The 15,355-nt window shown below is 44.8% G+C and overlaps 1 protein-coding gene across 3 annotated transcripts in view; it reads left to right on the forward strand.

Moving 5' to 3' along the window:
- Positions 1-15,355, forward strand: part of ATP7A (ATPase copper transporting alpha) — a 53,118-nt gene that overhangs the window by 23,327 nt on the left and 14,436 nt on the right. For 2 of the 3 annotated variants that reach the window (XM_077308842.1, XM_077308843.1), the window contains 9 exons: positions 256-996; positions 3,618-3,842; positions 9,152-9,315; positions 10,324-10,485; positions 11,175-11,251; positions 11,520-11,745; positions 13,467-13,700; positions 14,469-14,560; positions 14,888-15,015. In XM_077308842.1, coding sequence (XP_077164957.1) covers positions 256-996; positions 3,618-3,842; positions 9,152-9,315; positions 10,324-10,485; positions 11,175-11,251; positions 11,520-11,745; positions 13,467-13,700; positions 14,469-14,560; positions 14,888-15,015 — 2,049 coding nt within the window. The remainder of the gene's footprint in view (positions 1-255; positions 997-3,617; positions 3,843-9,151; positions 9,316-10,323; positions 10,486-11,174; positions 11,252-11,519; positions 11,746-13,466; positions 13,701-14,468; positions 14,561-14,887; positions 15,016-15,355) is intronic. The other variant, XM_077308844.1, reaches the window with a different exon arrangement.

Genomic DNA, 15,355 nt, shown 5'->3' on the forward strand with positions numbered 1-15,355 from the left:
GTCTCATTTAAGTTGGATAGAATTCCTTTCCACACTGCATGTCTGGCTTCCTCCCTCACTGGTGGCCAGGTTTTCCCAGTTCAGGTGGCCCATTACACCATTCCCCAAGCCAACAGGGATTATTCCCCTCATGGCTGTATTGAAACTTTAACATGGAAGGAAACCTGACTATTGTGGGCCCTTTTTATAAGCAAAGAGTTCAGATTAGGTGTTACTCAGCAGCAACACTGACATTTCTTCCTGTTTGTCTTATAGTTTCCCTGGACACTCAGGAGGCAGTGGTGGTGTTTCGGCCTCATCTCATCACATCAGAAGAAATAAGAAACCAAATTGAATCTGCAGGTTTCAAGGCATCGATCAAAAAACAGCCGAGGCCTCTCAGGCTGGGTGCTATTGACGTGGAGCGACTAAAGAACAGCCCTGCCAAATACTCAGAAGAAGCGCAACAGGAAACCCCCGAGCACGTGCGCTGCTTAAAGGTGGCTAGACTCAGGGTCGATGGCATGCACTGTAACTCGTGCGCCCTCCATCTCCAGAGCACCGTATCAGCACTCCCCTCTGTAAGTAGCATAGCCGTCTCTTTAGAGGACAAAACTGCTGCTGTGAAGTATAATCCCAGCCTAATCACCACCAGTGCACTAAGAAAAGCCATAGAATCTGCGTCTCCCGGGACTTTTAAGGTCAGCCTGCTCGAGACGCGTGAAAACACTGAATTCCTGGACATGCCCCAGTCTCCAGCGGAGCCTTCCTTCAGAGGTGTCACCACGACCATCATGCATCCTCTGACGACCACGACTGTGATAAATATAGAGGGAATGACCTGCAATTCTTGTGTCCAGTCTATCGAGGGCGTCATTTCCCAAAAATCGGGGGTGAAATCGATCTGTGTGTCACTTCTGCATCGTAACGGGACTGTAGAATATGACCCCGTGCTCACCTCGCCGGATGAGTTAAAAAACGCCATTGAGGACATGGGCTTTGATGCCTCCTTGGCAGGTAATGCCATCAGACCATTGATTAATTTAGCTTTTGCAGACAAATTGGCGGTCCTTCAGGCAGCTCATCTAACTGAATCCCATCCCCTGGGACTTCCCTGGGACTCGGCCCTCCAGCCAAGTTTGAGACTCAGTGCTGGAATTGAGAGTTGGTTCTGTTAATGTCAGGATCTCTAGGGAGAACCTCCCTAGTGAGGATCTCTGGGCTGTGTTCTGACCCCGACTCATCACCTGCTTGGTGTCCTGTTCAAAAGCGGCAGCTTCTAATCTAAAGAGCCGGGTTTGATTCCCCAATCCTCCACTTGCTGCCTGGTCCAGTCTCAGTTCTCTCAGAGCTCTCTTTGTTCCCACCTACCTCAGGGCGTCTGTTGTGGGGAGAGGAAAGGGAAGGCGAATTTAAGTTGCTTTGAGCCTCCTTTGGGTAGTGAAAGCAGGGTCCAAAAAAACCCTCTTCTATTTGCCAGAATGGGATGATGATTACGACACTCTTAATGAAGATAATATGGGAAAATAAGGGAGAAAGGGCAGAATATTCTTTCTGCTCTGTTAATTTTTGTGAATTTTGATGGAAGAGCTTCAGATTGAATCCCCAAGAATGGAGAAGTGACTTGATGGCATTGAGGAAGAAGAGATGCCACTTTCCTCTACCCAAAGGAGTCTCCAGGCGGCTTCCATTCATCTTTCCTTCCTCTCCCCCCAACAGACACCCTGTGAGGGAGGGGAGGCTGAGAGAGCAGTTAAGAGAACGGCTCTGAAAACAGCACTATCAGGACTGTGACGAGCCCAAGGTCGCCCAGCTGGCTGCATACGGAAGAGCAGGGAATCAAACCCGGCTCACCAGATTAGAAGCCGCCGCTCTTCCCCACTTCCCCACACTGCCTCTCTAAGAAGCGTTCACATCCTGCTGGGCTGCAGAGCGCGGTCCCGTCCCTCTAATGCTGAGCTGATGTGATTCTGCCACGAAGCAAAGCGGAGCAGCTGTCTTGGGAGACACGTCCAGCCCTGAAGGTTGAGAGTAGGTGGATCTGACATGGCAAGTGATTCTCCTGCATAGTCCCACCAGTGTGGTGAATGGGACTTTTTTATTAGCTAGTCAAGATACGTCAGACTGTTTAAATTTAAAAACTGAGGACAGAAATTCAGCCATAATAAAAGTGACGTCGGCATCCTTATCACTCAGTAAAAATTGGCAAATCAGGTCTCTTGAATGGTTTCTCCGTTTTGGTATGAGAGGTATAATATGCCTTCTCTGTTCAGTGAACAAGGGGCAATCCAGTATGATATGTTGGATGGTGTCAGGAGAACTTGATTCACAGGTGCATAGTCTGTTTTCGAAGGGGATCTTGGCAAATCTCCCTTGTAATACTTTGGATGGAAAGGCGTTAAGCCGAGCAAGCGAAAACGCTCTGCGATGGAGGGGATTTGCCAAGTTATAGAAATAAGCCGGCATTATCCCATGCTTCACTTGGAGACCAAGCGCACAGGGAGAGCAGATTGCTGGCACAGTGGGATGGAGTTTTTGAAATTCCTGATCAAGTCGTCTTTGTTTGATTTGGTACATAATGGAGGATTCATTCAGAGATAAGATGTAATCGTAGTCAATGCCAATTTGTTGGAGTGTAGTCAGGATGGTAGAGAACCATTTAAATTTAAAAGTGTCTCTCAGTAAACAAGCCAATAGACTATCTGATCTAACCCTAAAATGCAGTTTTAGCCAATATTTAAAGGTGAAAATCCAGGCCTTAGTTTCAAGAAGATTGTGTCCAGTTTCAAGACATAAAGAGGAGTAAGGGATCTCAAGATCTGCCGGAAAAAGGCAGACTGTAACCTCTCTATGTTTTTGTTAAAACCTGAGATCCACAGAGGGATACCATATAAAATTTGGGGAAGAACTGAGGAAGAATGGGACTTTGTGCTGGACCCAGACCAGGAGCAGACCTCTGCCTCAAGGAGGGCTGCCCACTAGAAGATCCCACCTGTCTTCCTTGAATACGTGCTGAGAGCCACCCGGCACATACTTACGGAAGACAAAAGTGATATTCGCAAGGGTAGCCAAACGGTGGACTATGATTCCCATGACACCTGCACATGTTGCTGGGAAGGGCTCATGGGAGTTGTAGTCCGTGGATACCCGGAGAGCCACAGTTTGGCCATCCCTCTGTGGGTAGCTCCATTCATTCATTATTGCCCTTCCTGGCAACTAAGCCCTCCCCCTACACCGCACACCCCCTTCTCTCTACTTGTACGTAAGACTTAAGGAAGTGTCTGTTCTCATATATCTGGAGAAGTGTACATGCACACGAAGGCCTGTCCCCAGAATAGAACTTGGTGGCTCTTTTAAGGGCCAGTAGACTCTGACTTTGTTCTGCTGCTTCAGACCAACATGGCCACCTTCTGAACCTTCCAAAGTACCTTCAGATAATTTTTTGAATTACTGCACTCGTTTTTGACAGGGAGAGGTATGGGTTTCCCTTCATATTACAGGCCTCATATACAAAATGTGTTCTGACAGGATTACCATAGTTCTGCTTTTTGTTATCATCCTTGTTTGTGAACTGGCTGCATTTAATGCCTCCAGCACCCGCAGTAGCTGTCAGGTTGACGACTGTTTCCCGTTCCCAGCGCCGGCCACCTCAGACCTCGCCCCATTGCCAACTCAGCCCTTGCAGGAAATGCTGGCAGAGTCTCAGGAGAATAAGTTCTCCGGTGTGGAACGTCGCTCCAGGCTGTCTCCAGCTCACAATAAGCAGGAATCAAAGGAGCCGTCCAAGTGCTACATTCAGATCACCGGCATGACGTGTGCATCATGCGTGGCGAACATTGAAAGGAACCTGAAGAGAGAAAATGGTGAGAAGACCTTTTCCAGTTTGTTTCCCCTCTCCCCCAAATGGTTACAGTAAGAGCATGAAATATAATTAAAAACCACCTACACGTTTTTAGTGCTAGAGGACCAGGATAACCCATTCCCTGACTAATATTCGTGGGGGTGGATTGAAGACCAAGGAAGTCCAGGGTCTTGATGTGGAGGCGGGAAATTTCAAAATCACGTCTGAATATCTCTTGCCTTGGGTCACTACAAGCCAGCTGTGACTTGGCAGCAGAAAGAACAACAAAGAGGTCATCAACTGAACCTTTAAACAGGAGTAACAAACCCCAAATCCAGAATAGAGGTCAGGCCAAGGGTCACACGTGAGTGTTCCTTCACCCTTTCTTTCTCTTTTTATCTTGTTACACATTTTATGATGCAAATTGTTCTGACCAAGTACTGTATTTCTTTCCCCCGTTATTATTATTATTAGATTTATATCCCGCCACTCCCTTGCAGCTCGTTAGGCTATAAATAAAGGAAATAAATCTCAAAATTGGGGATAAATGTGTAACAGTCTCTGTTGATTGCTCTCAGCGCTCCACAGTTGAGGAAATAAATTTTGACAGATTTATTTCCTCCACTGTTCCCCCCTCCCCTCGGAATTGAGCTGTCTCGGTTTTTCCTCTTTGATCTATAACCTGATCAGGAGGACTTTGGCATAGTATTATAATGGCCGACAGTCCTAGTTGGTAAAGAACTGGGGAGGGCCTAAGAGCTGTTTGCGGCAGCAGAGTGAGTAGGTGCTGCTCCCTTCTCCATGTGAGCAGTAAATTGCACGGTGGCATTAGGTTGTGTGGGTGTGCATGCGTGTGTGCATTTTTGTATAGTTCAGGTATCATTGTTTTTTTTTTTTTTTTCCTTCTGGATGCTTTATTTTATTTTATTTTTTTTTAATTCAGCTTTTATTGTTATTTGTTCTTATAAAAAGCATTTACGGAAAAGCAGAAAACAAAAACAGAAAAGCAAAAGACAAAAAAAAAAAAAAAAAAAGCGACCAGCTGATAAGTGTCATCAATACACGTATATCATACTTGATGTAGTCTGATATTATCTCAAGAGATATATAGTCAGTTCCCATTACATATTGGTCCTACTCTAACAGTTACTGCTGTCTTTCTTAAGAAAGTCCAAATAATCACTCCACTGTTCATCATATTCTTCCGGAGATCTCTTCTTAACCATGTTGGTGAGTCTTGCCATTTTTGCTAAGTCCGCTAATTTATCAAGCCATATAGAAATAGTTGGAGTCTCAGTCGCCTTCCAGTGCTTCGCCCACACCAACCGTGCCGCCGTAGTTGCATGGAAGAAGAAGATTCTAGAAGAAGTAGGTAAAGCATTTGGGTGGAAGCTTAGCAGCATAGATTCAGGCTTCATTGGGTATCGCTTTTTAAATATTTCCTGTAACACCATATGTATTTTAACCCAATACTTTTTTGCTTTTTCGCAATTCCACCACATGTGATAAAAAGAACCTACTGCTTTATGACATTTCCAACATTTATTATCAAACCTATCTGAGATTTTTGCAATGACCTTTGGAGTAATATACCATCTATAAAACATCTTATACCAATTTTCCCTTAAAATTTGGCTGTTGGTTTGTTTAGGAATTTTGATCCAAACTCGCTCCCATTCCTCCATACCAATTATGGAGCCCAGGTTTTGCATCCATTTAATCATACAATTCTTTACTTGTTCTGACTCAGTCTCATATTTCAAAAGAAGTTTATAGATCTGGCCCTGTAGGTGTGGTTTTTTGAGCAATAACATGTTTTCAAAATCACTAAGAGGTGAATTTTTGTCCACTCGAGTCTCAAAGTCTGTTTTTAGTCTGGCTTTCAGTTGGTTATACTCCATCCATTGTAGCTCATATCCTTCTTTGTTTAATTCTTGCAGACTCTTGAGCTCACCTGTTCTCGTTAACAAGTCCTTGTACATTGGGCATGTTATTCTTCTTTGCTGTTGTCTGGAAAAATATGCCTCTATTGGCGATTTCAGTAAATATGATGAGGAGCAAAGTCTTGTTTTATATTTATTCCAGATCTTTAGTAGGGATCTTGTCCAAAAGCTGACCTTAGGTTTTTCCTTTCCTTTTGTTTTCAAAGAGGGCCAGAGCATTTCATGGAAGCTTTGCTTACTATCTGCCTTTTCCAACACCAAATCTCTTGTCATTGGATCAATTATCCAGTCTGCCACTGCTGTCAGTGTTGCCGCATGTAGGTATAATTTTAGATTTGGGACGCCCTGTCCCCCTCTCTTCTTATCATCTTGTAGAATTCTAAAGGCAATTCTTGGCCTCTTATAGTTCCAAATGAACTTATTTATTTCAGACTGCCATTTATTTACCACAGAGTCATTAATATCTATTGGCAGAGTTTGAAAGAGGAAGTTAAATTTTGGTAATATTGACATTTTTACTGTGGCCATTCTTGCTGACCACAAAAGGTTCAAGCTGTTCCACTTCTTAATGTCCTGTTGGATTTGTGACCAGAGCTCCCCGTAGTTGTTAGCAAACAAGGTATCAGAGCGATTTCCAATTTGGACTCCTAGATATTTGACCTTTTTAGGGTTGATCTCACACCTTAGTGCCCTTTTGACTATCTCTATGTTCAAGTCTGATATGCCAAATAGCATAATCTTGGTTTTAGAGAGATTTATCTTGTATCCAGAGTGTTTCCCAAAAGTGTTTATCTCTTCAAACAACAATTCTAAAGTGGTGCTTGGATTAGTTAATACACAAACAACATCATCAGCATAGCTTTTAAGTTTAAATTCTTCTCCCGCAATCATAAGTCCCGAGAGCTTTGCGTTTGCTCGAATTTTACGAGCTAGTGACTCCAATACCAGGTTAAATAATAGGGGGGATAGCGGACATCCTTGTCTAGTTCCTTCCCAATTTGAATAGGGTCTTTAGTTAACATTCCATTAACCAAGATTCTTGCCTCTTGCTTTGAGTATACATGCTTGATTAGGTTCCAAAAATTGTCCCCACATTTTAGTTGGGTAAGCGTGGCCAGTAGGAACTTCCATTGCACCTTGTCAAAGGCTTTTTCAGCGTCCAAAAACACAAAAGCTGCTTGAATTCCTTTAGTGCGGACCACCTCCATTGCATTAAGAACAAATCTGACGTTGTTTTTCATGTACCTTTTGGGCATGAATCCTGTTTGATCTGGATGGATGATTTCATTAAGGCATTTCTTCAGTCTTTCTGCTAAAGCCTTTGCAAAAATTTTGTAGTCCACATTAAGTAGTGATATTGGTCTATAAGCATTTGGCGATAGTGAGTCCATACCTTCTTTATGTATGAGTGTTATCGACGCTTGCTGCCACGATTTGGGGAGTGATTTTCCAGAGTTGTCCACTACCTCATTCACCATCTGCGTCAGGACTGGTAGTAATATATGATTTAATTTCTTATAATAAGTTGCGGAGAGGCCATCTGGGCCTGGGGCCTTATTTAATTTCATAGCTGTTACCGCTTCGGCCAGTTCCTGAGCTGAGAATCTCTGATTTAATATCTTTCGTTGCTCATCTGTGAAGGTTAAGGATGGGGTACCTCCAAGATATTCCATGCTGTCAGGTATAGTTTCTTCGTCTGTTTGGTATAGATTTTGGAAAAAGTTTGAGAGACATTGTTGTATTTCCTGATCTGTACGATCAGGTATCATTGTTTTGAGATTGCTCTTCAGGCTAATTAACTCTCGGGGAGACGACAAAATATTGCACAATTTTGAAGCTAATAATAGTTGTCTCTGTATTTTAATTGCTGCAAGTAGTTTGGTGAATAATTAGCCCCGAATTACTTTAATATGATTAACATAGCTATCCAGGCGTAGTCTCTTGCAAGGCTGCTAACTCTTGCTAGGTCTGAAAGCTGTTTCACTGGCTGGCATTTCAGGTCTCTGATTTGATTCTGGCCTGAAGGGCATTGTGGTTTTGAGAGCCAGCGTGGACTGGGATCCTGGGAGATTTAGGTGCTACTCTCCCCTCTGCCAAGGAAGCTCACTGGGCAACCGTGGGCCAACCACACACCCTGAGCCTAACCCATTTCACAAGGTAGTCCTTAGATCCAAGCAGAATAGAAGAGCAGGATGTCTTCTTCTTCTTCGGAGTCTCCACCAGGAAGCAAAGTGGAGTGGAACTGAAGTAGACAATTCAGCAAACTGATATGTACTTCTAGAGCCCTAAATGACCTCTGATCTGGGAATCATAAGGTAGTCCCTTTCCTTAAGTAAGCTTGCCCAGAATTAAGATCTACATCCCAGAATCAGTTATTCCCCATTCCCAAAGGTATTACTGGTAATTGGGAAGACAGGGCCTTTTCGGTAATGGAAAAGTACCCAGAGCTCCAATTTTGGCCTCCCTTGTGTTTATTTAAGACATGCTGATCCAGCCTTTCCACCCTATATCTGAACAACAATTATGAACAAGAAGGGGGGGGGTCACCAATAGAAGCAGACACTTCTCCTGAGAGTGCAAACCGACTCTCCGGGGGGGGGGGTGATCCCACCAGATCCAATCTTATTAGTTTATTTGTTCTACTTAGATGCCACCCCTCCCAGTACTGGCTGACCCGTGGCAGCTCAATACAGTATAAAATAAGCAATAATTGACAGCTTAAAAAAACTCCCTCCACCCTCCCTAACCAACCTACCCTAATCCTAAAAACTCCCCATACCAGCTGGCAACAATAGCCATATGAGCCCAGGAGGTGTAATATACAGAATATATCCGCCCCAATAGCAAATGCCAAAGGGGTATTGGAAGAAGGGCCATCTCTTGCATAGCCTCAACCGAACGCCTGGTGAAAGAGCTCCGTCTTGCAGGCCCTGCTGAACTTTAAAAGCTCCATCAGGACCCCCAGCCCTCTTGGGAGCTCATTCCACCAAGTGGGAGCCAGAGCCAAAAAGGCCCTGGCCCTGGATGAGGCCAAGCAAATCTTGCTAGGGTTGGGGACCTCCAACATATTCATACCCGCAGAGTGTAATGCCCTGGGGGAGGCACAGGGGATTAAACCTCAATTTGCTCTCCTAAAAAGTGTTGCCTGACACCTTCATGAAGTTAAGATGGTAGATGCAGACTGTTCTGTGAGGCAGTTCCGTAGGAAGAAGGCCAAGATGCTGGCAGTTTCGACAGATAAAAGATTCTGCCTGGAAGAGTGGAGCTGCCCCCAGGGTTTGTGAAGTGGAATGCAGGTTATAGATACTTCAAAATGTATTTTGCTCTATCCTCTGCACGACGCCCCCGTCAGTCCTTCAGTAAATCTTGCACTGTCGTTTGTCTCTAGGCATACAGTCTGTGCTGGTTGCCCTGATGGCCGGCAAAGCAGAGGTGAGGTATGACCCTTCCGTCCTCCATCCCTCATCTGTAGCGGAGTTGATTCAAGAGCTTGGATTTGGAGCCACAGTTCTGGAGAACTATGACGAAGGAGATGGCATCCTGGAACTTGTAGTAAGCTGATTATGCTAACAAAAAATAAATCGAGAGATTTGCATTTAGCTATCTCATTCAGGTTTCTAGTGAGCTTTTGTGCACACTTAGGTGCTAAAGAAGTACGTTTCTGTTCACATCCCTTTTTTGTTGGGTTGGAAGCCTGTGGGAATGAAGGCAGAGCCTTTTCCTGTTCACATTTGTTCAGAAGCAGGTTGTGTGTAGTGTGACCCTTGTTCTCTCACTTGACAGATTGTGGGAATTCCTGGCATCAGTGATACTGGAGAATTAGGCAGAAATGTGCACTGGTTGTCCTTGAACTCCAGTTTGCCCATGGGAAATGTTTACACAATGGGTGTGCCAGCTAGGCTAGCCTTATAGACTGTGCAAGTCGAGCACTGCTTGTTCTATTAATGCTGTTGATTCTGAATAGAAGAAGATCAACAGTGCTCTCTGCTGGCCAGCTGGGTATAAATTCCTAAAGCACGTTTCTATTTTATCCCTGTGGTTTTTTATATAATAAAATGTAATAATGGTATATTATATCTATCTATCTATATATGTCACTTTCCCCCTGCAGTGCACAATGCAGTATATAAATTGAAAGATTGCAGTATAACAGCAAAGTCAGAACAAGCCGTCTTCATTTTGGAAAATAGCCATCTTTGTTTTCTCAGCTTCACTACTATTGTTCGTAAAAAAAAAAGGAGCTCTTCCACCAGGCGTTTGATTGAGTCCGAGTGACCAACAACATCTACAGGCCCTTCCTCCCTCCCTCCCTCCCTCCTAAAAAATCCACCCATGTGTTCTGCTCTGGACCTGTTCGCATTGTTATAGTTTGCACCTGGGCTACAGCTTAATGTTAATATTATTACTGTTGTATGGAAGTTGTTATGTAAACTAAGTTCTCTGTACTGTTTCTACATTTTATGTACCTGGCCAGAGCCTCAGGGGAGGGTGGCATGAATGAACGAACGAACGAATGAAGTACTCTGTTTAGCAAACAGTAGAAATGTGTGTTGTCTGCAGGTGAGAGGAATGACCTGTGCCTCGTGCGTTCATAAAATAGAGTCCACCCTTATGAAGAAGAAAGGAGTTTTGTACGTCTCAGTGGCCCTTGCAACCAACAAAGCCCACATTAAGTATGATCCTGAGATTGTCGGCCCTCGGGATATTTTGCAGATCATAGAAGTAAGTTGTTTTGTGAGCGATTGTAAAGAGAATATGTAAAATAAAATTAACTGTTCAGGATGAACTCCCCAGGAAGGAATACAACTTTGGGCAGTGGCATGAAATGGAAGTACAGAGTTGGTTGGACTACCTGTGGCCAGGGTAGGTGTGCCAAGAAGACAAATGGGACCCTGTGGGCACATAATACTTGGATGCTCAAGTAAAAAAGAGCCAGCAAGGTGGCTTGCTGCTACTCTTAACCACCATGTATTGGCAACGGTTAAGAGTAGTGGTTAAGAGTAGCAGCAAGCCAGGTTGAGATTCCTCATTCCTCCACATGCAGCCAGCTGGGTGACCTTGGGCTGATCACAGCACTAATAGTGCTGTTCTGCCCAGCAGTCCTGCTAAAGCTCTCTCAGCCTCCCTTCCCTCACAGGGTGTCTGTTGTGGGGAAAAGAAGGAAAGGTGATTGTAAGCCGCTTTGAGACTCTTGGGCAGTGAAAAGCGGGAAATCTTCTTAAGAGCAAAGTATCTTTAAAGCTTTAACTTTGCCAGTTGCAACTCTTTTACCAAATACCTAAAGATATTATTTTATTTTCTGAAGGAATATTTCTTTTTTCCTGTGCCTAGCCCATGTACCTTCTCAAGGTGAGCTGTTTTCAGTATTCCTGGTGCACTAAAATACTTTATTGATCTTCTTTTTCTTCCAGAGTTTAGGGTTTAATGCTTCCCTAGTAAAAAAGGACAGATCTGCCAGTCACTTAGATCACAAACAAGAAATAAGGCAGTAAGTATTTTTTTTAATCCTTGTTTTGATTCCATAAGAAACATGACATTTACGCTCTTGTAGGGGCGTTACGTTTTGTTTGATTTTCTCCGGCAGGGAGTTTATTTGTATGTAGCCTTTTGCCCAGTTGGGTTTGTGCCCCATGGATTCCTGGCACGAGAATCATAGCAGATGGCCCCCACTTTCCAAAACGTTGTCTTGTTTTCTGAGCTTTGCATAATTTCCCACAAAATGTTGACGTTTTGTGTATCTTTTTCTACGTCATAAGATGGAAGAGGTCTTTTGTCATCAGCCTGATCTTCTGCATTCCTGTGATGGGGCTCATGATTTACATGATGGTCATGGACAGTCACATGTCAGCGGTGCACAAACAAACAAACGTGACCCACGAGGAAATAGAAGCTTATCACTCATCTATGTTCCTGGAGCGCCAGATCTATCCCGGACTGTCCGTGATGAATTTGCTTTCCTTCTTATTGTGCGTCCCTGTGCAGGCAAGTAGCGTGTGTTCAGTGGTCATACTTCCAACACCTGGTCTGCAGGTTGTACTCTGTTTAAGAAATCCGAATTCCTTTGGAAAGCGCGTGCTATAAGGTTGTTGGTCAAGCTCCGGTCCACCCATAAATCCTTTTTGGAACAGCGTTGCCAATACATAAACAGCAATAGGGTTTGAAATGAAGCGTTCAGCTTATATGCCTGTCTTCATCCTATCACCCCTTTCCTAGAAGAACCCTGTTTTCTTCCCCCTCTCCGTGGAAAACTGAAAGCAACTATGCATGTTTATTTCTAGGATTGGATTTATTCTACAGTAAAATGTATTTGCCCTGCACTCTTATCCTTAAAAAAACAAAAACAAATCCCTGAGGGTTCAGCAGGGAGAATCCGTCCATCTCCTGCCCCTGGAGAACGTTGTAGAAGTGGCAGCAGCCCTTGGGGCTCTCCTGAATGGAGAGCCCATCCTCCTTCCCTCCTGGGAGGGACCGGTTATCCCACGGAAGGAGAGAGAAAACAGCTGGCTTTTCCTCCAGATGGTGAAAGAAGGGGCTGGCAGGTGGTCTTTACCTTCAGAACCATCCTCCGTGGAGAGACTCTGGACTTCATGGGCTCACACTGTAATCTCTGCATCCAAGCGGACAATTAAGCTAGGGTTGGGTTGTTGCTCCTCGCAAAACTTTTTTTTGTGTGTGTCTTCCTGTGTTTTTCCCTGTGCACTGGGGTTTTCTCATCTTTGTACACAGATTGCATAAAAAGAGAACTTCCCCTTCTCCCAGCTACCTCTGATAGGAGGAAGGCTGTGCACAAATTCTACAGTCAAACGGAGCTCTTCCGCCAGGCGCTTGGTTGAGGCCGGATGGAAGGACTGGGGTGATAAGATCAGGCTGCTCCCCTCCCTCCGGGATCAGAATTATGTATTAAACCAGGGGCCGTTAACCCCCAGTCTGCGGCTCGGTAACGGGCCGGCGGCAGCTGCGCCTGCCTCTCCCCCCCCCCCCCCGCAGCGAGAAGCTCACTAGGCTGCGAGCCGAGCAGCCGCTTTGCTCGCAGCCCATCTAGCTTCTTGCTGCAAGACTGGGGAAGAGGCAGGCGCAGCCGCCGGCACCATGGCAGACACAAACGTGCATGTGCAAAGCTACCACACATGCACGTTAGCGCCCCTGCTGGCGAAAACGCACATGCGTGGCAACTCTGCGCATGCACACTAGCGCATCCTGCTGATGAAAATGCGCATGTGCGATGTCTGGGCCACCGGTTCTTCCCAACCCCCGGAGGCGGTCCTCAACCGCAAAAAGCTTGGGGACTGCTGTATTAGACTATGTCTGTCCCCTTAATACTCTGTCCCCTGCCTCTTTGACAACAGCAGCATTGGTAAGCTGTGTTTTTCTCAGAAGCCAGGCTCAGTGAAGTGTTATGGGATAATGTTATTATTCTGCCATCTCTATAGACTAGCACTGTTTATTGATAAATTGAGTTTAAACTTTTATTGGTGAGAATGTTTTATTCTGATTTTAGAACTGTATAGGTTTTTTATCTATTATATGTAAACCGCCCCGAGCCAGTGCTGCTGGGAGTGGCAGTATATAAATACAATTAATAAATCAAATATAATAAAAATAAAATCCCTAGTGATTTGCACGACAGTTTGGGCTGATGCGTGTGCCTGATGCTCTGTATTGAGCAGTCAAAGGTTAAGTGCTGCTGTTGGTTTCACTTATAGTTATTTGGAGGCTGGCATTTCTACATCCAGGCCTACAAAGCCCTGAAGCATCGGGCTGCCAATATGGATGTCCTGATCGTTCTAGCAACTACCATCGCCTTTGTGTACTCCTTGGTCGTCCTTCTGGTTGCCATGGCTGAGAAGTCGAAGGTCAATCCGGTGACCTTCTTTGACACGCCACCCATGCTCTTCGTGTTCATTGCGCTAGGGCGGTGGCTGGAGCACGTGGCAAAGGTAAGCAGGAAAGGTGGCGGCCACTCAGAGATTTCAGGCAGAGCTCCAAAAGACTTCCCAGATACACTGCTCCAGTAGCTCCCTCCTGGCAGTTCAGTCAGTAACGTGTTGCTTGTAGCCGACAGCATTTTCATAATGGTAGGGTAGCCTTTCTCAACTTTTTGACCATTGAGAAATTCCTGAAGCATTCTTCAGGCTTTGAGAGACTCCAGCAGTGGCGCCATCATGCAGAACATGGTTGGGAAGCAGAGCTGTGGACATGCCCACCCGAGGCCCCTCCCCTTCCCACCCCCTCCAGACCCATCATGGGCCTTTTGGGAGAAGCGGGTCAATATGACCATATATTTTCATATCCCCTGATAAATGTTCAACAAATTTTAAAAATATATAAAAACTCCCACCCATTTGGAAAACCCTTCCAGGGCTGTCAAGAAGCCCAGGTTGAGAAAGCCTGCGAGAGGGAAATTCAGGATGAACATCAGTCCACCGCACTTGGATATCCTTCCCTCCTGACTCAACTCCCAGGCACGATCAAATAGTTTTTGTCAGGTTGTTTCCCAACTGGCCTAAATTGCTTGCACTCGAAAGCTCACACCTTAAATAAATCTTTTTTAGGTCATGAAGGTGCCACTGGACTCTGATTTTGTTTTGTTGTGCTGCTTCAGACCAACACGGCGACTCTCTTGAATCTATCTTGATAGTTTTTAGCGACTCTTAAACACTGCTTTGCGATAAAAAGCACCTCTGTTTTGTGTCTCTTTCTTTAAGGGTAAGACGTCAGAAGCCCTTGCAAAGTTAATTTCACTACAAGCCACAGAAGCAACTATCGTTACCTTAGGCCCAGACAACAGTCTTGTGAGGTAGTATTCTTTGACCTCTTACCTTTCATATTAAGGAATAAAGGAAGGTTAATGAGTGTTATATGCACAGTTCTTAGTGGGATAACATAGAAGATGGGTCCTGCCCTCGATCAGCTTGCAGGACAAATGCTGGGGAAAGAAAACAGAGAGAAGGGAGGCACGGATAGTAATTATGTCATCATGGGCTTCATTTCAGCTGGGTGATGAGTGCTAATGCAGGAGCGGCTCTCAGAGCGGGACACAGTAACACAGTGTGCAGAGCTGAGCAATGTTGAAACCCCTTGCTGACAACATTACCTACATTCTGTTTTTACATTGTTTTCACAGCGAAGAACAGGTGGATGTAGAACTGGTTCAACGTGGGGACATCATCAAAGTAGTCCCGGGAGGCAAATTTCCAGTAGACGGCCGTGTTATTGAAGGGCATTCGATGGTGGATGAATCGCTCGTCACAGGCAAGCTGACCGGCTCTATATTTGTTTGCAGGAGCACAGGGAAGGTGGCTGGCTTTCTTATCTGGATATTTGTGGGTTAATTAATAGTTACAACTTAGGATTTGGAAAAGACAGGGAAATGCAATCGTTTCAAGAAATGCCCTTTCATGTAGACATGATAAGGGTTTGTTACATTATTCGCAGGGTAGAGTGGACAGAAATATATATATATATTTTTCCCCGCTCTCTCACTCCCAAAATCCTAGAACTTGAGGCCATCTAACAAAGATACTGGGCAGTGGATTCAAGATGCCCAAAATAAATTACTTGGCTACACATAGAGTGATTACAGTGTAGCTGC

The sequence above is a fragment of the Paroedura picta genome, chromosome 13 (assembly GCF_049243985.1).
Source record: "Paroedura picta isolate Pp20150507F chromosome 13, Ppicta_v3.0, whole genome shotgun sequence".
In the NCBI taxonomy this organism is placed as follows: Eukaryota; Metazoa; Chordata; class Lepidosauria; order Squamata; family Gekkonidae; genus Paroedura; species Paroedura picta.